Genomic DNA, 26,284 nt, shown 5'->3' on the forward strand with positions numbered 1-26,284 from the left:
ACCCATTTTACACGAACAGACATTTTTTTTATAAATCATTCATTGTTGAGTTTTACTGTCGACTTCCGATGGGGATCAGCAGACAAACATCATTTTAAGTATATATAAAATGACATCATTTTGATGTATAGAATGAAAACCTTGATATTGACTGATTCATCTCTCTGATGCATTAGAATATAATGGACGGCCCTGTGGTTGTGTTATATACAGTATAGAGAGATTGACCTAGAGAAGTGTTGTTAACCTTTAAAGATTATTCACACTGAATAGGGTGATATCTCTCTAACGAAGTTCATTAAAGGTTTCTCTCATGACTGTGTTGTTTTGCGGGAACAAACCGTCAACCCACGCGGCTCTGCTGATCTGAAAGCTTCATCCGGTCATTAACGTTCACCATGAGTGATGGGTTTGGAAAATATGTGGTTCTCTGCTATTCACCCTCTGAGACACCAACCCAGTGTGGTTCTCTGCTATTCACCCTCTGAGACACCAACCCAGTGTGGTTCTCTGCTATTCACCCTCTGAGACACCAACCCAGTGTGGTTCTCTGCTATTCACCCTCGGACCGAGAGACTGAAAAACAGCTTCTATCTCAAGGCCATCAGACTGTTAAACAGCCACCACTAACATTGAGTGGCTACTGCCAACACACTGTCAATGACACTGACTCTACTCCAGCCACTTTAATCATGGGAATCGATGGGAAATGATGTAAATATATCACTAGCCACTTTAAACAATGCTACCTTATATAATGTTACTTACCCTACATTGTTCATCTCATATGCATACGTTGATACTGTACTCTATATCATCGACTGCATCCTTATGTAATACATGTATCACTAGCCACTTTAACTATGCCACTTGGTTTACATACTTATCTCATATGTATATACTGTACTCGATATCATCTACTGTATCTTGCCTATGCTGCTCTGTACCATCACTCATTCATATATCCTTATGTACATATTCTTTATCCCCTTACACTGTGTATGACAGTAGTTTTTTTTTGGAATTGTTAGTTAGATTACTTGCTCGTTATTACTGCATTGTCGGAACTAGAAGCACAAGCATTTCGCTACACTCGCATTAACATCTGCTAACCATGTGTATGTGACAAATAAAATTTGATTTGATTTGAGACACCAACCCAGTGTGGTTCTCTGCTATTCACCCTCTGAGACACCAACCCAGTGTGGTTCTCTGCTATTCACCCTCTGAGACACCAACCCAGTGTGGTTCTCTGCTATTCACTCTCTCTCTCTCTCTCTCTCTCTCTCTCTCTCTCTCTCATGCCTACTATCTCTCCCTTTATCTCACTCTCCCTTTCTCTCTCTCCTTCCATCCCTCTCGCCATACTCAGTGTCTCAGCTGTGTTGGGAAAATGTCTTGCCAAAGAGAAACCAAATGACCGTTTAAATGGGGAGTTAATTAGTTTACCCCTCTCATCAGGGTTAGAACATTATTTCCCCACAATAGAGTGTGTTGATATCTGAGCATCTTTGAGCAACCCCTTAACCCCTGTATGATGTGGGCTGGACTCCAAGGATGCATCCCAACTGGCACACATTTCCTATTCCCTTGATAGTGCACTACTATCACTGGGGGGTGATTTGGTCATCTGACTGCTGGAAAGGGGTTTAAAGTAGGTAGGGGCTGTGCTATATGTTGTTAAAGGAGATGCGGGATGTGTTATATATGGTTAAATGAGATATGGGCTATGTTATATCTTGCTAATTGAGATGGGGGCTGTGTTATATGTTGTTAAATGAGATATGGGCTATGTTATATGTTGTTAATTGAGATAGGGGCTGTGTTATTTGTTAACACAGCGGCAGGGTAGCCTAGCCTAGTGGTTAGAGCGTTGGACTAGTAACTGAAAGGTTGCAAGTTCAAATCCCCGAGCTGACAAGGTACAAATCTGTCGTTCTGCCCCTGAACAGGCAGTTAACCCACTGTTCCTAGGCCGTCATTGAAAATAAGAATTTGTTCTTAACTGACTTGCCTAGTAAAATAAAGGTAAAATTTTAAAAATTGAGATACGGGCTGTGTTATATGTTTGTAAAGGAGATAGGGACTGTGCTATAAAAAATCAAATCAAATCAAATTTTATTTGTCACATACACATGGTTGTTGTTAGCAGATGTTAATGCGAGTGTAACGAAATGCTTGTGCTTCTAGTTCCGACAATGCAGTAATAACGAACAAGTAATCTAACTAACAATTCCAAAAAACTACTGTCTTATACACAGTGTAAGGGGATAAAGAATATGTACATAAGGATATATGAATGAGTGATGGTACAGAGCAGCATAGGCAAGATACAGTAGATGATATCGAGTACAGTATATACATATGAGATGAGTATGTAAACCAAGTGGCATAGTTAAAGTGGCTAGTGATACATGTATTACATAAGGATGCAGTCGATGATATAGAGTACAGTATCTACGTATGCATATGAGATGAATAATGTAGGGTAAGTAACATTATATAAGGTAGCATTGTTTAAAGTGGCTAGTGATATATTTACATCATTTCCCATCAATTCCCATTATTAAAGTGGCTGGAGTAGAGTCAGTGTCATTGACAGTGTGTTGGCAGTAGACACTCAATGTTAGTGGTGGCTGTTTAACAGTCTGATGGCCTTGAGATAGAAGCTGTTTTTCAGTCTCTCGGTCCCAGCTTTGATGCACCTGTACTGACCTCGCCTTCTGGATGACAGCGGGGTGAACAGGCAGTGGCTCGGGTGGTTGATGTCCTTGATGATCTTTATGGCCTTCCTGTAGCATCGGGTGGTGTAGGTGTCCTGGAGGGCAGGTAGTTTGCCCCCGGTGATGCGTTGTGCAGACCTCACTACCCTCTGGAGAGCCTTACGGTTGAGGGCGGTGCAGTTGCCATACCAGGCGGTGATACAGCCTGCCAGGATGCTCTCGATTGTGCATCTGTAGAAGTTTATGAGTGCTTTTGGTGACAAGCCGAATTTCTTCAGCCTCCTGAGGTTGAAGAGGCGCTGCTGCGCCTTCCCCACGATGCTGTCTGTGTGAGTGGACCAATTCAGTTTGTCTGTGATGTGTATGCCGAGGAACTTAAAACTTGCTACCCTCTCCACTACTGTTCCATCGATGTGGATGGGGGGGTGTTCCCTCTGCTGTTTCCTGAAGTCCACAATCATCTCCTTAGTTTTGTTGACGTTGAGTGTGAGGTTATTTTCCTGACACCACACTCCGAGGGCCCTCACCTCCTCCCTGTAGGCCGTCTCGTCGTTGTTGGTAATCAAGCCTACCACTGTTGTGTCGTCCGCAAACTTGATGATTGAGTTGGAGGCGTGCGTGGCCACGCAGTCGTGGGTGAACAGGGAGTACAGGAGAGGGCTCAGAACGCACCCTTGTGGGGCCCCAGTGTTGAGGATCAGCGGGGAGGAGATGTTGTTGCCTACCCTCACCCCCTGGGGGCGGCCCGTCAGGAAGTCCAGTACCCAGTTGCACAGGGCGGGGTCGAGACCCAGGGTCTCGAGCTTGATGACGAGCTTGGAGGGTACTATGGTGTTGAATGCCGAGCTGTAGTCGATGAACAGCATTCTCACATAGGTATTCCTCTTGTCCAGATGGGTTAGGGCAGTGTGCAGTGTGGTTGAGATTGCATCGTCTGTGGACCTATTTGGGCGGTAAGCAAATTGGAGTGGGTCTAGGGTGTCAGGTAGGGTGGAGGTGATATGGTCCTTGACTAGTCTCTCAAAGCACTTCATGATGACGGATGTGAGTGCTACGGGGCGGTAGTCGTTTAGCTCAGTTACCTTAGCTTTCTTGGGAACAGGAACAATGGTGGCCCTCTTGAAGCATGTGGGAACAGCAGGCTGGTATAGGGATATATATATATATGTTGTTAAACGAGATATAAGGGGCCCCAGTGTTGAGGATCAGCGTGGCAGATGTGTTGTTACCTACCCTTACCACCTGGGGTGGCCCATCAGGAAGTCCAGGATCCAGTTGCAGAGGGAGATGTTTAGTCCCAGGTTCCTTAGCTTAGTGATGAGCTTTATGGTGTTGAACGCTGAGCTAAATTTGATGAACAGCATTCTCACATAGGTGTTCCTTTTGTCCAGGTGGGAAAGGGCAGTGTGGAGCGCGATTGACATTGCGTCATCTGTGGATCTGTTGGGGCGGTATGTGAATTGGAGTGGGTCTAGGGTGTCCGTGAGAGCTATGGGTGGGTAGTCATTTCGGCAGGTTACCTTGGTGTTCTTGAAACTTGTAGGTATTACAGACACGGCCAGGGACAGGGTGAAAATGTCAGTGAAGACACTTGCCAGTTGGTCAGCGCATGCTTGGAGTACACATCCTGGTAATCCACCCTGCAGCCTTGTGAATGTTGACCTGTGTAAAGGTCTTACTCACATCGGCCACGGCGAACGCTCATGAATGCTTCAGTGTTGTTTGCCTCAAAGTGCGCATAGGAGTAATTTGGCTTGTCTGGTAGGCTTGTGTCACTGGGCAGCTTGCGGCTGGGCTTCCATTTTTAGTCAGTAATAGTTTGCAAATGCAGTTTGCATTCCCCTCGGGGTATGTACTTAGAGACCTGGAAGTGTGGTGCCAGGACATCAACCTCTCCCTCAATGTGATCAAGACAAAGGAGATGATTGTGGACTACAGGAAAAGGAGGGCCGGCATTCTCATTGACGGGGCTGTTGTGGAGCAGGTTGAGAGCTTTAAGTTCCTTGATGTCCATGTCACCAACAAACTATCATGGTCCAAACACACCAAAACAGTTGTGAAAAGGGCACGACAATGCCTATTCCGCCTCAGGAGACTGAAAAGATTTGTTATTGGTCCTCAGATCCCCAAAAAGTTCCAGGGTCAGTTCCAGGGTCAGTACCAGGGTCGGTTCCAGGGTCAGTACCAGGGTTAGCTACAGTATATGAGCAGGGTCACTTCCAGGGTCAGTACCAGGGTCAGCTACAGTATATGAACAGGGTCAGTACCAGGGTCAGTTACAGGGTCAGTTCCAGGGTCAGCTACAGTGTATATACAGGATCAGTATCAGAGTCAGTTCCAGGGTCAGCTACAGTATATAAACAGGGTCAGTTCCAGGGTCAGTACCAGGTCAGTACCAGGGTCAGTTCCAGGGACAGTTAGGGAGATAGTGAGATAGTGAGGAGAGAGTGAGAGAGATGAAATGTGGGTAAGAGGGATAACGTGGGGGGAGAGAGAGAGGGATAAGGATTTAAAGTGGAGGGAGTTAGAGAGGGATATGGAGATAGTGGGGGTGGAGAGAGGGATAGGGAGATAGTGGGGGTAGAGAGATGGATAGGGAGATAGTGGGGGTGGCGAGAGGGATAGGGAGATAGTGAGGGTAGAGAGAGGGATAGGGATATAGTGGGGGTGGAGAGAGGGATAGGGAGAGTGTGGGTAGAGAGAGGGATAGGGAGAGTGGGGGTAGAGAGAGGGATAGGGAGAGTGTGGGGGTATAGAGAGGGATAGGGAGAGTGTGGGTAAGTGAGAGGGATAGGGAGAGTAGGAGTAGAGAGAGGGATAGGGAGATAGTGGGGGTATAGAGAGGGATAGGGAGATAGTGGGGGTAGAGAGGGATAGGGAGATAGTGGGGGTGGAGAGAGGGGTAGGGAGATGGTGGGGGTGGGGAGAGATAGGGATAGAGTGGGGGTAGAGAGAGGGATAGGGAGATAGTGGGGGTAGAGAGGGATAGGGAGATAGTGGAGGTGGAGAGAGGGGTAGGGAGATGGTGGGGGTGGGGAGAGATAGGGATAGAGTGGGGGTAGAGAGAGGGATAGGGAGATAGTGGAGGTGGAGAGAGGGGTAGGGAGATGGTGGGGGTGGGGAGAGATAGGGATAGAGTGGGGGTAGAGAGAGATAGGGAGATAGTGGGGGTGGAGAGAGGGGTAGGGAGATGGTGGGGGTGGGGAGAGATAGGGATAGAGTGGGGGTAGAGAGGGATAGGGAGATAGTGGGGGTGGAGAGAGGGGTAGGGAGATGGTGGGGGTGGGGAGAGATAGGGATAGAGTGGGGGTAGAGAGGGATAGGGAGATAGTGGGGGTGGAGAGAGGGGTAGGGAGATGGTGGGGGTGGGGAGAGATAGGGATAGAGTGGGGGTAGAGAGAGAGATAGGGATAGAGTGGGGGTAGAGAGAGATAGGGATAGAGTGGGGGTGGGGAGAGATAGGGATAGAGTGGGGGTGGAGAGAGGGGTAGGGAGATGGTGGGGGTGGGGAGAGATAGGGATAGAGTGGGGGTAGAGAGAGAGAGCTGGCATGGTGAGAACAGAGACTAGAGTGATTCTTCTAATGCAGATGCAACGATCTTCACCTATCTTTCCTTCCAATGATCTAAGGAGTTGATACCAGTATGGGAGGTACTGCCTTAATAGAATGTATTTTACCTATCCGGTGCTTTGAGGTTGAGGTCCTTTATCCTCCCTCTGACTTCTGACAGAGGGAACTTTACATTACTGCCTCCTCATCCCCTCACTCCCTCCTCATCCTCTCCCTCCCACCTCATCCCCTCCCTCCCTGTCTCTTCATCCCCTCCCCTCCTCATCCCCTATCCCAAGTTCAGAACACCACAGAGCCATAGAACGTCACCTAGATGTAGTTGCTGATGCGTGTATGGTTGAATCATCAGCATACATGGACACACATGCTTTGTTTAATGCCAGTGGCAGGTCATTGGTAAAAATAGAAAAGAGGGCCTAGAGGGATGAGGGACCGCAGCAGAGGAGAGTAGTGAAGGGTAGAGGAGAGGATTATCAGACTGCCCAGCGTTTCCCTTGTCTCTCTTCCTTCTTCTTCCTCTCCCACTCCATCCATCTCCTTCATTCCCCTCTGGACTGTGGTGGCTAGATGCCGAGGTGGTGCAGGGAAGTAGGATGGTGGTTGGTGTGGCTGCTGGAGGTGACCTAGCGTTGCTCTCTCGCTCTCATTCATGTGTGTAAGAATGTCAGAATAATCCCATTACAGGGTCAGATTAAAACCTGGGAGCTCTGAAAGGCCTGAGGGCTGATACCCAGCCCTGTATTGGTTCACACATTTGGCCGCCTTTCCTTCCAGTTCTCTGCTGCCAGTGACTGGAACGAATTGCAAAAATCGCTGAAGTTGGAGACTTTTAATTTCGTTCACCAACTTTAAACATCAACTATCTGAGCAGCTAACCGATCGCTGCAGCTGTACATAGTCCATCTGTAAATAGCCCACCCAATCTACCTACCTCATCCCCACACTGTTTTTTATCTTATTTACTTTTCTGCTCTTTTGCGCAACAGTATTTCTACTTGCACATCATCATCTGCTCATCTATCACTCCAGTGTTAATATGCTAAATTGTAATTCTTTGCTCCTATGGCCTTTTTTTTGCTGACCTCCTCATGCTTTCTGCACACACTGTTTATAGACTTTATTTTTTCTACTGTGTCATTGACTTGTTTGTGTTATTGGCTTGTGTATTGTTTACTCCATGTGTAACTCTGTGTTGTCTGTGTCACACTGCTTTGCTTTATCTTGGCCAGGTCGCAGTTGCAAATGGGAACTTGTTCTCAACTAGCCTACCTGGTTAAATAAAGGTGAAATAAACATAGTAGTCAAAATCTATAAAATCCTGCCTGAGAGTGCATTATATAGGCAGGATTTGCAGTTTTGCAACTTTAGCATTGGTTCCACTGCTCCAGGCAAGCTACATCATAGTCTTGTGGCAAGCAAGAGACCTGAGTTTGTACCCAGTCAGTGACATAGAGATGGATACAGAGGGAGAGATGGATGGATAGAGGGATAGAAGGGGAGAAGATAGAGAGAGCGAGGGGGACCGGAGGGACTGTTTTGCTGGCTGTGAGGTCTTTATGGTGCATTTATATTTGGGTTGGTATTTAAGGGTGAGAGTAAAGCATAGTTCACACTGCACGGCCTTAATGCTCAAAACAGTTCCGGAATACTGACTGTCCAAACAGCAAGTCACAAGTCACCAAATCAGATTGGTTTTCAGACCAGTCATTTTCTGACATGGATACGCTAGTTGTCATGGTAACGGTGGTGCACAGTGATGAAGGCTGATTGGTGGTGGTGCTCGTGCTTCCTGTCACTCAGAAGTTACAACGACACCTGCCCTTGATACCTGCCCTTACCCTCCCAGTGGCTTTGAATGTTCACAATCATAGTGTCAGAACACTTTTAAAGCCTCAAAGGATAAAATTATACAAATTTCACAATAAGTATTTTTGTCTAGTCACAGCAGTCAAATACAGTATATACGGTAACTAGGTAGTCACAGCAGTCAAATACAGTATATACGGTAACTAGGTAGTCACAGCAGTCAAATACAGTATATACGGTAACTAGGTAGTCACAGCAGTCAAATACAGTATATACGGTAACTAGGTAGTCACAGCAGTCAAATACAGTATATACGGTAACTAGGTAGTCACAGCAGTCAAATACAGTATATACGGTAACTAGGTAGTCACAGCAGTCAAATACAGTATATACGGTAACTAGGTAGTCACAGCAGTCAAATACAGTATATACGGTAACTAGGTGGTCACAGCAGTCAAATACAGTATATACGGTAACTAGGTAGTCACAGCAGTCAAATACAGTATATACGGTAACTAGGTAGTCACAGCAGTCAAATACAGTATATATGGTAACTAGGTAGTCACAGCAGTCAAATACAGTATATACGGTAACTAGGTAGTCACAGCAGTCAAATACAGTATATACGGTAACTAGGTAGTCACAGCAGTCAAATACAGTATATACGGTAACTAGGTAATCACAGCAGTCAAATACAGTATATACGGTAATGCGGTAACTAGGTAGTCACAGCAGTCAAATACAGTATTTACGGTAACTAGGTAGTCACAGCAGTCAAATACAGTATATACGGTAACTAGGTTGTCACAGCAGTCAAATACAGTATATACGGTAACTAGGTTGTCACAGCAGTCAAATACAGTAGATAGTAACTAGGTAGTCACAGCAGTCAAATACAGTATATACGGTAACTAGGTAATCACAGCAGTCAAATACAGTATATACGGTAATGCGGTAACTAGGTAGTCACAGCAGTCAAATACAGTATATACGGTAACTAGGTAGTCACAGCAGTCAAATACAGTAAATACGGTAACTAGGTAGCCACAGCAGTCAAATACAGTAACTTGGTAGCCACAGCAGTCAACTGGCTAGCTGTTTAGCTTTCTAACACACTCACCTCTTTGTTTTTATACAGTTACCAAGCTAGCTAGCTACCACATGTTTTTAAACAGTTACCAAGCTCGCTAGCTAGCTACCACATGTTTTTAAACAGTTACCAAGCTAGCTAGCCACCACATGTTCTTGTCAAACTTCCACAAAGTAGCTAGCAAGCAGCAATATTTACCAAATAACAGTCTAAAAACTATGTGAGGGCAAATAAATCAGATTTGACCATTACAGATATGTATCATCCCTTGTTAATGAACAGGTATCATCCCCTGCTAATGAACATGTCATCCCCTGTTAATGAACATGTATCATCCCCTGCTAATGAACATGTATCATCCCCTGCTAATGAACATGTATCATCCCCTGTTAATGAACATGTATCATCCCCTGTTAATGAACATGTATCATCCCCTGCTAATGAACATGTATCATCCCCTGTTAATGAACATGTATCATCCCCTGCCCTGCTAATTAGCCTACTATTTTAAATCCATTTAAAATACTAATTTTGACTAACGATATAAATGCAATTTTCTCCTCTTCTATTGTCCTATATGCCCATGGAATAACACTACCAGACAAGTGCTTTGTTGCATTGAATCATTCAATAGCCGTGTGAGAGAGGGGGTTTAAGAGAGGCAACGTTACATGATATAAATAGGAGTCAAGGCTGAATTATTTAATACAATGTACATGTTTGGTAATGCTGGCAGAAGCAGTCTTCTGTCACTCTACAATAGGGCTGCCCAACCCTCTTCCTGGAGATATACTGCCCTGTGGGTTATCATTGTTCAACCCTAATTTAACACACCTGGTTCTATTTATTAGCTACTCAACAAGAACTTTCAACTAGCTGAATCAGATATGCTAAAATAGATTGAAAAAATAAGGGACCTAGACAATTCCTGATTCTGCCATTAGTCTTCCATTAAAGATCACCCTCTGTGGTCTGTTAGGCCGTTTAACTCTTTATCCACAATATAGCAGGGGGTGTAAAGCCATAACAGATACGTTTTTCCAGCAGCAGACTATGATCGATAATGTAAAAAGCCGCACTGAAGTCTAACAATACAGCCCCCACAATTTTTTCAGCATCAATTTTTCTCAGCCAATCATCAGTCATTTGTGTAAGTGCTGTGCTTGTTGAATGTCATTCTCTATAAGCGTGCTGAAATTATGTTGTCAATTTGTTTACTGTGAAATAGCATTGCATCTGGTCAAACACACGTTTTTTCCAGTTGTTTACTAAGGGTTGGTAGCAGGCTGATTGGTCGGCTATTTGAGCCAGTAAAGGGGGTTTTAATATTCTTGGGTAGAGGAATGACTTCAGCTTCCCTCCAGGCCTGAGGGAACACACTTTCTAGTAGGCTTAAATTGAAGATATGGTAAATAGGAGTGGCAATATCGTTCGCTATTATCTTCAGTAATTTTCCATACAAGTTGTCAGACCCTGCTGGCTTGTCATTGTTGATAGACAACAATACTTTTTCACCTCTTCCACACTGACTTTATGGAATTCAAAAGTACAGTTCTTGTATTTCATAATTTGGTCCGATATACTTGGATGTGTAGTGTCAGCGTTTGTTGGTGGCATGTCATGCCTAAATTTGCTAATCTTACCAATGAAAAAATCTTTAAAGTAGTTGACAATATCAGTAGGCTTTGTGATGAATGAACCATCTGATTCAATGAATGATGGACACCACACACCACAGACCAGCAGCGTCTGGTTGCTCCTCATTACACACCACAGACCAGCAGCGTCTGGTTGCTCCTCATTACACACCACAGACCAGCAGCGTCTGGTTGCTCCTCATTACACACCACAGACCAACAGCGTCTGGTTGCTCCTCATTACACACCACAGACCAGCAGCGCCTGGTTGCTCCTCATTACTCACCACAGACCAGCAGCGTCTGTTTGCTCCTCATTACACACCACAGACCAGCAGCATCTGGTTGCTCCTCATTACACACCACAGGCCAGTAGCATCTGGTTGCTCCTCATTACAGACCAGCAGCGTCTGGTTGCTCCTCATTACACACCACAGACCAGCAGCGTCTGGTTGCTCCTCATTACACACCACAGACCAGCAGCGTCTGGTTGCTCCTCATTACACACCACAGACCAACAGCGTCTGGTTGCTCCTCATTACACACCACAGACCAGCAGCGCCTGGTTGCTCCTCATTACTCACCACAGACCAGCAGCGTCTGTTTGCTCCTCATTACACACCACAGACCAGCAGCATCTGGTTGCTCCTCATTACACACCACAGGCCAGTAGCATCTGGTTGCTCCTCATTACAGACCAGCAGCGTCTGGTTGCTCCTCATTACACACCACAGACCAGCAGCGTCTGGTTGCTCCTCATTACACACCACAGACCAGCAGTGTCTGGTTGCTCCTCATTACAGACCAGCAGCGTCTGGTTGCTCCTCATTACACACCACAGACCAGCAGCGTCTGGTTGCTCCTCATTACACACCACAGACCAACAGCCTCTGGTTGCTCCTCATTACACACCACAGACCAGCAGCATCTGGTTGCTCCTCATTACACACCACAGACCAGCAGCGTCTGGTTGCTCCTCATTACAGACCAGCAGCGTCTGGTTGCTCCTCATTACACACCACAGACCAGCAGTGTCTGGTTGCTCCTCATTACACACCACAGACCAGCAGCGTCTGGTTGCTCCTCATTACACACCACAGACCAGCAGCGTCTGGTTGCTCCTCATTACAGACCAGCAGCGTCTGGTTGCTCTTCATTACACACCACAGACCAGCAGCGTCTGGTTGCTCCTCATTACACACCACAGACCAGCAGCGTCTGGTTGCTCCTCATTACACACCACAGACCAGCAGCGTCTGGTTGCTCCTCATTACAGACCAGCAGCGTCTGGTTGCTCCTCATTACACACCACAGACCAGCAGCGTCTGGTTGCTCCTCATTACACACCACAGACCAACAGCGTCTGGTTGCTCCTCATTACACACCACAGACCAGCAAATATTCTTTACATCGTCAACAGAGGAAACACTACAAAACGTATTGTATGACCTCTTATACACTATATTAGGCCCAGCCTGACCTCTTATACACTATATTAGGCCCAGCCTGACCTCTTATACACTATATTAGGCCCAGCCTCACCTCCTATACACTATATTAGGCCCAGCCTGACCTCTTATACACTATATTAGAACCAGCCTGTCCTCTTATACACTATATTAGGCCCAGTCTGACCTCTTATACACTATATTAGGCCCAGCCTGACCTCTTATACACTATATTAGGCCCAGCCTGACCTCTTATACACTATATTAGGCCCAGCCTGACCTCTTATACACTATATTAGTCCCAGCCAGACCTCTTATACACTATATTAGGCCCAGCCTGACCTCTTATACACTATATTAGGCCCAGCCTGACCTCTTATACACTATATTAGAACCAGCCTGACCTCTTATACACTATATTAGGCCCAGCCTGACCTCTTATACACTATATTAGGCCCAGCCTGACCTCTTATACACTATATTAGGCCCAGCCTGACCTCTTATACACTATATTAGGCCCAGCCTGACCTCTTATACACTATATTAGGCCCAGCCTGACCTCTTATACACTATATTAGACCCAGCCTGACCTCTTATACACTATATTAGGCCCAGCCTGACCTCTTATACACTATATTAGGCCCAGCCTGACCTCTTATACACTATATTAGGCCCAGCCTGACCTCTTATACACTATATTAGGCCCAGCCTGACCTCTTATACACTATATTAGGCCCAGCCTGACCTCTTATACACTATATTAGGCCCAGCCTTTGGAACTTTGGTTTTCCTAGATATGGCTATTGTATTGTGATCACTACATCCTATGGATTTGGATACTGTTTTAAAGTACATTTCTGCAACATTAGTAAAGATGTGATCAATACATGTTGATGATTTCATTCCTGTGCTGTTGTAACTACCCTGGTAGGTTTACTGATAACCTGAACCAGGTTGCAGGCTCTGGTTACAGTTTGAAGCTTTTTCTTGAGTGGGCAGTGTGATGAAAGCCAGTCAGTATTTAAATCACCCAGAAAATGTACCTCTGTTGATATCACATACATTATCAAGCATTTCACATACGTTATCCACATACTGACTGTTAGCGCTTGGAGGTCTACAGCAGCTTCCCACCAGAATGGGCATTAGGTGAGGCAGATGAACCTGTAGCCATATGACTTCAACAGTATTTAACATGAGAAACAGCAACACCTCCACCATTGGCATTTCTGTCTTTTCTGTAGATGTTATAGCCATGTATTGCTACCATTGTATAATGAAAGGTATTATCTAAGTGAGTTTCAGAGATAGTCAGACTATGAATGTCATCTGTTACTAGCAAGTTATTAATTTCATGAACCTTGTTTCTTAGGCTACATATGTTAACATGGGCTACTTTTTGAGCACTTTTCTGGGATGCTTGATTGTTTTCATTGCTTTACAGGGAAGTTTAGCAGAAGTAGATATGCTCATGTTATTTATGTTAGTGCAGGGTGAGCTGCACACAGTGGACTTCCTACTAGGGCACACCACCTCAGTGGTCTTCCTACTGGGACACACCACCTCAGTGGTCTTCCTACTAGGAGACACGACCTCAGTGTTAACAGTGGTCTTCCTACTAGGACACACCACCTCAGTGTTAACAGTGGTCTTCCTACTGGGACACACCACCTCAGTGTTAACAGTGGTCTTCCTACTAGGACACACCACCTCCGTGTTAACAGTGGTCTTCCTACTGGGACACACCACCTCAGTGTTAACAGTGGTCTTCCTACTGGGACACACCACCTCAGTGCTAACAGTGGTCTTCCTACTAGGACACACCACCTCAGTGTTAACAGTGGTCTTCCTATAGGACACACCGCCTCAGCGTAAACAGTGGTCTTCCTACTGGGACACACCACCTCAGTGTTAACAGTGGTCTTCCTACTGGGACACACCACCTCAGTGTTAACAGTGGTCTTCCTACTAGGACACACCGCCTCAGTGTTAACAGTGGTCTTCCTACTGGGACACACCACCTCAGTGTTAACAGTGGTCTTCCTACTGGGACACACCACCTCCGTGTTAACAGTGGTCTTCCTACTAGGACACACCCCCTCAGTGTTAACAGTGGTCTTCCTATAGGACACACCACCTCAGTGTTAACAGTGGTCTTCCTATAGGACACACGCCTACCCATATAGCATGCATGTAGCCTACCCATATAGCATGCATGTAGCCTACCCATATAGCATGCATGTAGCCTACCCATATAGCATGCATGTAGCCTACCCGTATAGCATGCATGTAGCCTACCCATATAGCATGCATGTAGCCTACCCATATAGCATGCATGTAACCTAATGGACATCAGGGGAAGAGAGAGAGAAAGAGATAGGAGGGTTGAGATAGAGATAGATATGAGGAGAGAGATGGAGAGGGATAGTGGTTGGGAGAGAGGGATAGTGGTTGGGAGAGAGGGATAGTGGTTGGGAGAGAGAGACAGTGGTGGGGAGAGAGATAGTGGTGGAGAGAGAGATATAGTGATGGGGAGACAGGGGGAGAGAGAGATAGTGGTGGGGAGACAGCGGGAGAGAAAGAGATATTGGTGGGGACAGAGAGATAGAGATAGTGGTGGGGAGACAGAGGGAGAGAGATAGTGGTGGGGAGACAGTGGTGGGGAGACAGAGACAGAGGGAGAGAGAGAGATAGTGGTGGGGAGACAGCGGGAGAGAGAGAGATATTGGTGGGGACAGAGAGATAGAGATAGTGGTGGGGAGACAGAGGGAGAGAGATAGTGGTGGGGAGACAGAGGGAGAGAGAGAGATAGTGGTGGGGAGACAGAGGGAGAGAGAGATATAGTGGTAGGGAGAGAGAGATAGTGGTGGGGAGACAGCGGGAGAGAGAGAGATATTGGTGGGGACAGAGAGATAGAGATAGTGGTTGGGAGATATATTGAATATATTGTTTGGGGTGGCGTTGTAGTCGGCTTAAAGTGTATTTTGAAGAATTTCTACGTTTTTTGTCAGTTGAGAATTTAATCCTCTATGGGTGTTGGTTTGCAGGGTACAGCAGTATTGTTCAGGCTTGAGGTTGGACTGTAACAATGAGTTATGAGGCATACAGTGAAACTTCTATTATTTTCAAAGCTGGATGTGCTTGCTGCTTGACCGTAGATAATGATAATAAAGCCTTTGTCTCCCTCCCCCCGCTCCTCCTGTCCCTCCCTCCTTCCCTCCTGTCCCTCCATCCCTCCTTCCTCCCTCTGTCCCTCCCTCATGTCCCTCCTCCCCCCATGCTGTCCCTCTGTCCCTCCCTCCGTCTGTCTTTGGCACAAGGCCATCCTGTTCCTGTTAGACAAGACCATCCTGTTCCTTATAGACTAGGCCATCCTGTTCCTGTTAGACAAGGCCATCATGTTCCTGTTAGACAAGACCATCCTGTTCCTTATAGACTAGGCCATCCTGTTCCTGTTAGACAAGGCCATCCTGTTCCTGTTAGACAAGGCCATCCTGTTCCTGTTAGACAAGACCATCCTGTTCCTGTTAGACAAGTCCATTATGTTCCTGTTAGACAATGCCATCCTGTTCCTGTTAGACAAGACCATCCTGTTCCTGTTAGACAAGGCCACCCTGTTCCTGTTAGACAAGACCATCCTGTTCCTGTTAGACAAGTCCATTATGTTCCTGTTAGACAATGCCATCCTGTTCCTGTTAGACAAGACCATCCTGTTCCTGTTAGACAAGGCCACCCTGTTCCTGTTAGACAAGACCACCCTGTTCCTGTTAGACAAGACCACCCTGTTCCTGTTAGACAAGACCACCCTGTTCCTGTTAGACAAGACCACCCTGTTCCTGTTAGACAAGGCCATCCTGTTGCTGTTAGACAAGGCCATCCTGTTGCTGTTAGACAAGACCATCCTGTTCCTGTTAGACAAGGCCATCATGTTCCTGTTAGACAAGGCCATCCTGTTCCTGTTAGACAAGGTGTTTGTCTAGACACCAACGCCTACCTGTACCTGTGTCTAAAAATACCTTCCAAATGGCACCCTAATCCCTATATAGTGCAGAATGCCTTCCAAATGGCACCCTAATCCCTATATAGTGCAGAATGCCTTCCAAATGGCACCCTAATCCCTATATAGTGCAGAATGCCTTCCAAATGGCACCCTAATCCCTATGTAGTGCAGAATGCCTTCCAAATGGCACCCTAATCCCTATATAGTGCATTGCTTTTTGGGTGACATTTGGGACGCACCCTAACTTTCTGCATTGTCTTGAGTTATTACTACTTCCTATGCAGCATCGTTATGCATCATCGCTATGCAGTATCGTTATGCAGTATCGTTATGCAGTATCGTTATGCAGCATTGTTATGCAGCATCGTTATGCAGCATCGTTATGCAGTAGTATCATTATGCAGTGTCGTTATGCAGTATCGTTATGCAGCATCTGTCACGTTTTATCAAGGTGGGTGGAATCAGGCGCAGAGAGCAGGTTTCAGTGAATCGACAGTTTATTCTCCTGCGCACAAAAAACACGGTCAACCCAAACATACAGGGTGAAAAACCCAACACAGGATCAAAAATAGACCGGAGAATAAAACACAAGTACTACACCAAATGACATGAATACAAAAACAATCCCGCACAAAACAAGGGCGGGACAACCTACTACATATAAGGACGTTAATTAAACTAAAATACACACAGGTGAAACTAATAAGACAAAACCAACAGACAAACTAATAAGGGATCGGTAGTGGCTAGTAGGACGGTGACGACGACCGGCGAGCACCGCCCGAACAGGCAGGAGAGCCAACTTCGGCGGAAGTCGTGACAGCATCGTTATGTAGCATCGTTATGCAGCATCGTTATGCAGCATCGTTATGCTGTATCGTTATGCTGTATCGTTATGCAGTATCGTTATGCAGTATCGTTATGCAGTATCGTTATGCAGTAGTATCGTTATGCAGTATCGTTATGCAGTAGTATCGTTATGCAGTATCGTTATGCAGTATCGTTATGCAGTATCGTTATGCAGTATCGTTATGCAGTATCGTTATGCAGTAGTATCGTTATGCAGTATCGTTATGCAGTATCATTATGCAGTATCGTTATGCAGTAGTATCATTATGCAGTATTGTCATGCAGTATCGTTATGCAGTATCGTTATGCTATATCGTTATGCAGTATCATTATGCTGTATCGTTATGCTGTATCGTTATGCAGTATCGTTATGCAGTAGTATCGTTATGCAGTATTGTTATGCAGTATCATTATGCAGTAGTATTGTTATGCAGTGTCGTTATGCAGTGTCGTTATGCAGTATCGTTATGCTGTATCGTTATGCTGTATCGTTATGCAGTATCGTTATGCAGTAGTATTGTTATGCAGTATCGTTATGCAGTAGTATCGTTATGCTGTATCGTTATGCTGTATCGTTATGCAGTAGTATCGTTATGCAGTATCGTTATGCAGTAGTATCGTTATGCAGTATCGTTATGCAGTGTTGTTATGCTGTATCGTTATGCAGTATCAAATCAAATCACATTTTATTTGTCACATACACATGGTTAGCAGATGTTAATGCGAGTGTAGCAAAATGCTTGTTCTTCTAGTTCCGACAATGCAGTAATAACCAACAAGTAATCTAGCTAACAATTCCAAAACTACTACCTTATAGACACAAGTGTAAGGGGATAAAGAATATGTACATAAAGATATATGAATGAGTGATGGTACAGAGCGGCATAGGCAAGATACAGTAGATGGTATTGAGTGCCGTATATACATATGAGATGAGTATGTAAACAAAGTGGCATAGTTAAAGTGGCTAGTGATACATGTATTACATAAAGATGCAGTAGATGATATAGAGTACAGTATATACATATACATATGAGATGAATAATGTAGGGTATGTAAACATTATATTAGGTAGCATTGTTTAAAGTGGCTAGTGATACATAATTTCCCATCAATTCCCATTATTAAAGTGGCTGGAGTTGAGTCAGTGTGTTGGCAGCAGCCACTCAATGTTAGTGGTGGCTGTTTAACAGTCTGATGGCCTTGAGATAGAAGCTGTTTTTCAGTCTCTCGGTCCCAGCTTTGATGCACCTGTACTGACCTCGCCTTCTGGACGATAGCGGGGTGAACAGGCAGTGGCTCGAGTTGTTGTTGTCCTTGATGATCTTTATGGCCTTCCTGTGACATCGGGTGGTGTAGGTGTCCTGGAGGGCAGGTAGTTTGCCCCCGGTGATGTGTTGTGCAGACCTCACTACCCTCTGGAGAGCCTTGCGGTTGTGGGCGGAGCAGTTGCCGTACCAGGCGGTGATACAGCACGACAGGATGCTCTCGATTGTGCATCTGTAGAAGTTTGTGAGTGCTTTTGGTGACAAGCCAAATTTCTTCAGCCTCCTGAGGTTGAAGAGGCGCTGCTGCGCCTTCTTCACGGTGCTGTCTGTGTGGGTGGACCAATTCAGTTTGTCTGTGATGTGTACGCCGAGGAACTTAAAACTTACTACCCTCTCCACTACTGTTCCATCAATGTGGATAGGGGGGTGTTCCCTCTGCTGTTTCCTGAAGTCCACAATCATCTCCTTAGTTTAGTTGACGTTGAGTGTGAGGTTATTTTCCTGACACCACACTCCGAGGGCCCTCACCTCCTCCCTGTAGGCCGTCTCGTCGTTGTTGGTAATCAAGCCTACCACTGTTGTGTCGTCCGTAAACTTGATGATTGAGTTGGAGGTGTGCGTGGCCACGCAGTCGTGGGTGAACAGGGAGTACAGGAGAGGGCTCAGAACGCACCCTTGTGGGGCCCCAGTGTTGAGGATCAGCGGGGTGGAAATGTTGTTGCCTACCCTCACCACCTGGGGGCGGCCCGTCAGGAAGTCCAGTACCCAGTTGCACAGGGCGGGGTCGAGACCCAGGGTCTCGAGCCTGATGACGAGCTTGGAGGGCACTATGGTGTTAAATGCCGAGCTGTAGTCGATGAACAGCATTCTCACATAGGTATTCCTCTTGTCCAGATGGGTTAGGGCAGTGTGCAGTGTGGTTGAGATTGCATCGTCTGTGGACCTATTTGGGCGGTAAGCAAATTGGAGTGGGTCTAGGATGTCGGGTAGGATGGAGGTGATATGGTCCTTGACTAGTCTCTCAAAGCACTTCATGATGACGGAAGTGAGTGCTACGGGCGGTAGTCGTTTAGCTCAGTTACCTTAGCTTTCTTGAGAACAGGAACAATGGTGGCCCTCTTGAAGCATGTGGGAACAACAGACTGGGATAGGGATTGATTGAATATGTCCGTAAACACACCAGCCAGCTGGTCTGCGCATGCTCTGAGGGCGCGGCTGGGGATGCCGTCTGGGCCTGCAGCCTTGCGAGGGTTGACACGTTTAAATGTTTTCCTCACATCGGCTGCAGTGAAGGAGAGTCCACATGTTTTAGTTGCGGGCCGTGTCAGTGGCACTGTATTGTCCTCAAAGCGGGCAAAAAGTTATTTAGTCTGCCTGGGAGCAAGACATCCTGGTCCGTGACGGGGCTGGTTTTCTTTTTGTAATCCGTGATTGACTGTAGACCCTGCCACATACCTCTTGTGTCTGAGCCGTTGAATTGAGATTCTACTTTGTCTCTATACTGACGCTTAGCTTGTTTGATTGCCTTGCGGAGGGAATAGTTACACTGTTTGTATTCGGTCATGTTTCCGGTCACCTTGCCCTGATTAAAAGCAGTGGTTCGGGCTTTCAGTTTCACGCGAATGCTGCCATCAATCCACGGTTTCTGGTTTGGGAATGTTTTAATCGTTGCTATGGGAACGCCATCTTCAACGCACGTTCTAATGAACTCGCACACTGAATCAGCGTATTCGTCAACATATCCCAGTCCACGTGATGGAAGCAGTCTTGGAGAGTGGAATCAGATTGGTCGGACCAGTGTTGAACAGACCTCAGCGCGGGAGCTTCTTGTTTTAGCTTCTTTCTGTAGGCAATGATCAACAAAATGGAGTCGTGGTCAGCTTTTCCGAAAGGAGGGCGGGGCAGGGCCTTATATGCGTCGCGGAAGTTAGAATAGCAGTGATCCAAGGTTTTTCCAGCCCTGGTTGCGCAATCGAAATGCTGCTAAAATTTAGGGAGTGTTGTTTTCAGATTAGCCTTGTTAAAATCCCCAGCTACAATGAATGTAGCCTCCGGATAAATGGATTCCAGTTTGCAAAGAGTCAAATAAAGTTCGTTCAGAGCCATCGATGTGTCTGCTTGTGGGGGAATATATACGGCTGTGATTATAATCAAAGAGAATTCCCTTGGTAGATAATGCGGTCAACATTTGATTGTGAGGAATTCTAAATCAGGTGAACAGAAGGACTTGAGTACCTGTATGTTGTTATGATCACACCACGTCACGTTAACCATGAAGCATACGCCCCCGCCCCTCTTCTTACCAGAAAGATGTTTGTTTCTGTCTGCGCAATGCGTGGAGAAACCAGTTGGCTGCACCGACTCCGATAGCGTCTCTCCAGTGAGCCGGTATCGTTATGCAGTATCGTTATGCAGTATCGTTATGCTGTATCGTTATGCAGTATCGTTATGCAGTAGTGTCGTTATGCAGTATCATTATGCAGTTTCGTTATGTATTAGTATCATTATGCAGTATCATTATGCAGTAGTATCGTCATGCAGTAGTATCATTATGCAGTAGTATCGTTATGCAGTATTATCGTTATGCAAGTATCGTTATGCAGTAGTATCATTATCCAGTAGCATCATTATGCAGTATCGTTATGCAGTATCATTATGCAGTATTGTTATGCAGTATCATTATGCAGTAGTATTGTTATGCAGTAGTATCGTTATGCAGTAGTATCATTATGCAGTAGTGTTGTTATGCAGTATCGTTATGCATTGTCATTATTCAGTAGTATCGTTATGCAGTATCGTTATGCAGTAGTATCATTATGCAGTATTATTATGCAGTAGTATCGTGATGCAGTAGTATCGTTATGCATTAGTATCATTATGCAGTATCGGTATGCAGTAGTATCGTTATGCAGTAGTATCGTGATGCAGTAGTATCGTTATGCAGTAGTACCGTTATGCAGTATTATCATTATGCAGTAGTATCATTATGCAGTAGTGTCATTGTGCAGTATCATTATGCAGTATTGTTATGCTGTAGTATCGTTATGCACTAGTATCATTATCTAGTATCATTATGCAGTATCGTTATGCAGTATCATTATGCAGTAGTATCATTATGCAGTAGTATCGTTATGCAGTAGTATCATTATGCACTAGTATCGTTATGCACTAGTATCGTTATGCAGTATCGCTATGCAATATCGTTATGCAGTAGTATCGTGATGCAGTAGTATCATGCAGTATCATTATGCAGTATCATTATGTAGTATCGTTGTGCAGTATCGTTATGCAGTATCGTTATGCAGTTGTATCATTATGTAGTATCGTTATGCAGTATCATTATGTAGTATCGTGATGCAGTAGTATCATGTAGTATCGTTATGCAGTATCATTATGCAGTGTCGTTATGCAGTATCATTATGCTGTATCGTTATGCAGTTGTATTGTTATGCAGTAGTATCGTGATGCAGTAGTATCATGTAGTATCGTTATGCAGTATCGTTATGCAGTATTGTTATGCAGATGTATCATTATGCAGTATAGTTATGCAGTACCGTTATGCAGTTGTATCATTATGCAGTATCGTTATGCAGTATCATTATGTAGTATCGTGATGCAGTAGTATCATGTAGTATCGTTATGCAGTATCATTATGCAGTGTCGTTATGCAGTATCATTATGCTGTATCGTTATGCAGTATCATCATGCAGTCATTATGCAGTATCTTTTCAAATTTGTTGCATGACCTGCTTTCCATACTACAGGTATGATTCCAACCCTCTCTGCATTATCTTTACTTAATTATACATCTAATTGTACCATCTTTTCAAAGTTGTTGCATGACCTGATCTCATACTTCTGTACTTTAGGGATGATTCATATTAATTGTTACAGTTGCTGAATGATTCATTCTCTGCATGGCCATTTGTCTCACAAGGCTGAAAACAATAACCTTCAGATTTCCTGAAAGAGCATTTCATTACACACACTAAACTGATGACAATCATGATTTAATTTAAGCTTGAAAGTAAAGGCATTCTTTGCAAAGCCCCAGGGAATACTCATATCCTGTTCAAGACTTGTGTAGGATTTCAGTTTGCATTGGTGTCTGTTTCCAACATGTTTGTCTCTTTGGGGACGGTGTGTGATGGACAGACAGACTGGCTGTGTGTTTCTTTCTCTCTTTCCTCTGCATGTGGCTAGCGATGACTAAAGCTTGCTTTGTAGTGGGGGTTTAAAGCCGCCTTTTGGGGTTGCCCACAGGCTCCTCCTCCTTCCTCCATCCTTTCTTCTCCCTTTGCTTATCCCTCCCTGTCTCCCTTCCCTCTTTCCTAAAAAATAGCACCTGCACACCAATCACACTCCCTCCTCCTGTTCCCACCTGAGCACTGACACACCCCTTCCATCTGTCTTTTCCTACCCAGAATTCCCTAACAACCCACCACCTGGGGGCCCTGAGATCCCGCAGGAGCAGCACAATGCGGGTGCCGTCATCGGGGGCGCCATGGGCGGGGTCGTCCTGTTAGCAGCGGCCGCCACCCTGCTCTTTGTATTCCTGCGCCGCCGCCAGCGCACCTTCAAGGGCGACTACAGCACCAAGAAACAGGTGTTTGGGAACGGCTACAGCAAGGCCGGGGGCCTGCCAGCCCACCCTCCCATCCCCAACAACCTGCAGTACCCAGACGACTCAGATGACGAGAAGAAGCCTGCCCAGATCGCTGTGACCGGAGGGTTTGATGCGAGCGAGCGTGATTTTGACGGAGATGCGGAGGACTTGAAGAGGCCCTATTTCACGGTGGATGAAGGAGAGAGCAGAGATTATGACGAACGGACTCTTGCTTTCCAGTACGACCCCGAGACGGAGATAGCCGATGATATGGTGTCCCAAACCGATGGCTCTGTCATTTCAAAGAAAGAGTGGTATGTGTAGGGGACACAAACAACCAAATCAACCAACCGACCTCCCGTCTCACCCTCCTACCATTCCCCTACCACCACCACTACCACCCCCTCTCCTCCATTAGTCAACCCCATCCCGCTTTTCATCTCAGACATTCAGTCCAGTGCCCCTCCAAACCCCCAACCCCATCAGAACCCAGTCAATTAAAACCATGTTTTAAAAAATGCACTATCAAGTCCTAAGGAGCATGCAACAACATCAAAATGTCAACAACAACAACACATTAAAATGTCAACAACAACAACACATTAAAATGTCAACAACACATCAACATGTCAACATCAAAATATCAACTACAACATTACATCAACATGTCAACAACAACAACACATCAAAATGTCAACACATTAACAACAACAACAACATTGCATCAACATGTCAACAACAACACATGTCAACGTCAACAAAAACTACACAACATGTCAACAACAACACAACTTCAGCATGTCAACAACAACATTACATCAACATGTCAACGACAACACAACTTCAACAACAACACATCAACATGTCAACAACAACATCACATCAACATGTCAACAACAACACAACTTCAACATGTCAACAACAACACATCAACATGTCAACAACAACACATCAACATGTCAACAACAACATTACATCATGGTGTATTGAAATTCCATTAGATGAAACTGCAAATAATACTAAACACGGTTTGTCATTGGACTCGTGTGCAACCACCATTGACTTTCAAGGCCAGACAGAAAGAGTGATCTGGTCGCTTGGAAAATACAGGTGGATTATTGTTGTGTGTTTTTCCATGATATTCTAAATGTATTACATGTATAGAGACTTGGGAGAGATGAGGTATTTGCTGAGCACATTGTGAAAGTCCAACACTGGATGTATGATACATTGTTTTATTATTCTTCTCATCACCAATGTCTTTTCTGCTATTGTTTGTTTTTTTATAACTTGTTTATGTATGTTATGGGTTCAACTAGGGTAACTAGAGGATACAGTAACTAAAGGGTACAGTAACATGTCAATCAAAACAACAGGTTTATATACTGTAGATATATATGAGTTATCTGATTGTGTTGTTTTAAGAGAATGAGATGTAATGCCATTACAGCCCCTTCTTCTCTCCCTGGCTTCTTATTGACTAGCAACACTACACAACAATACAATACTGGGTTTAACCCAATGATGTATATAAACCCTGGATTGCTGATGCATTGTATTGGCCAATGAGAAGCTTTGAAGCCAACGGTTGGCTATATTGGCACTCCCCAGAATAAGTACTCCATAAGAATTAAAGGAAGTCTACAGTATTTCAATTAAATGTTTCAAGGACAAAATTCCATCTATTTAAGTATTTTTTGTTGTTGTTGTAGTGGGGACAATAATGCTAGTACTTTCAAAAAATTATACTTTAAAGCGGCAATATGTATGTTTTTAGGTGACCTGACCAAAGTCACATGGAAATGTGTGTTATAGATCTGTCGTTATCATTGAAAGCCAGGCTAAGAAGTGGTATATCTGTTCTATGTGCGCTATTTCTGTGCTTCCCGTTCTTATGTTTCATTTTTGCGTCTTTTACTTTCAGTTTATTACACCAGCTTCAAACAGCTGGAAATAAAATATGTTTTGTTATGAAAAAGATGTTTAGCAGCGGTTTAGATGATACAATGATTCTCAACCAGGAAATGGTGGAGCGATTGCTGCATAGTGCATATTTTTTGTTGTTGTGATATCCAATTGGTAGTTACATGCTTGTCCCATTGCTGCCACTTCCCTACGGACTCGGGAGAGGCAAAGGTCGAGAGCCATGCGTCCTCCGAAAAACAACCCTGCCAGCCGCACCAATGTGTCGGAGAAAACACCATCAAGCTGGCGCCCTTAGTCAGCTTGCAGGTGCCCGTATTCAGCTTGCAGGTGCCCGGCCCACCACAAGGAGTCACTAGAGCGCGATGGGACAAGGAAATCCCGGCCAGCCTCATGGGTCTCCGGTCACGGCCGGCTGTGACACAGCCTGGGATCAAACCCAGGTTTGCAGTGACACTTTAAGAACTGCGGTGCAGTGCCTCAGACCGCTACGCCACTCGGGAGGCCTGCATGGTGCATCTTTAAGGAAATATTTTTCCTTTTTTATTTTTATGTTTAGCTCACATAATATAATTAGAAAGTCTGCATTACGGTGTCTGTTATAGAATACATGTTGAAAAACGAATGTAGACATTAATAAATGCATTTGTATAGCTTTTTACACCCCCTGTAAGTAATCTAGTGTATATATAAATCATTGGTTTAACAATGTATTACAGCTCCCTGCATAGTATACTATATGAGTACTACAGACTATAGTAGTGTAGTACAGAGTATACTATGTATTTTGGCCATGTATGTTCTAGCTGTTTTCCAAAGACATGACTGGTGTTTATTACTCTTCAGGGTGTGTACTGAGACCTGCGGCACATGTCAACACAACAAGCCATATGGACACGGCAGTAATACATACAGGCCTAGAGGAGATGCCAGTAGATATAGAAGGACAATGTGCCGGAATGTGCCCTAGTTTTAGTTTCAGAGTTGTTTTGGCGCCATCTTAGTTTGGCGGCCATTTTAGCTCCAGTGAGAAAACAGGTGAGAAGGGAGAAGGTCCTGCTGTCCTGAAGCATCCCTGTGACAAATTCTCTTGTTATGGGTTGTAGCGGCATCATGTCATGTATTTTCAACATACAGAACAGTAATGCTTCCCTTATGCTCTGAGAAATGTCATTTCATGATCTGTATCTTAAACTTGAAAGGGTTTACCTAGGGGGTTTATCTAGAGGGTTTACCTAAAGGGTTATCCTAAAGGGTTTGCCTATTGTTTAATGACCCTAATTTTGTTATCATTGCTCTATTTTTCTTTATTCTAGTTTCTGTGTCTATTAGAGAGTTTGCATTACCTTGTGATTTCCGCAGAA

At 44.9% G+C, this 26,284-nt stretch overlaps 1 protein-coding gene across 1 annotated transcript in view; it reads left to right on the forward strand.

Moving 5' to 3' along the window:
* LOC112238700 (nectin-1) overlaps positions 1 to 23,564 on the forward strand; it is a 160,638-nt gene extending 137,074 nt beyond the window's left edge. The window contains exon 6 of the mRNA XM_042296551.1: positions 22,816 to 23,564. Coding sequence (XP_042152485.1) covers positions 22,816 to 23,321 — 506 coding nt within the window. The 3' untranslated portion in view covers positions 23,322 to 23,564. The remainder of the gene's footprint in view (positions 1 to 22,815) is intronic.
* Positions 23,565 to 26,284: the final 2,720 nt, after the last annotated feature.

The sequence above is a fragment of the Oncorhynchus tshawytscha genome, linkage group LG13, assembly GCF_018296145.1.
Source record: "Oncorhynchus tshawytscha isolate Ot180627B linkage group LG13, Otsh_v2.0, whole genome shotgun sequence".
In the NCBI taxonomy this organism is placed as follows: Eukaryota; Metazoa; Chordata; class Actinopteri; order Salmoniformes; family Salmonidae; genus Oncorhynchus; species Oncorhynchus tshawytscha.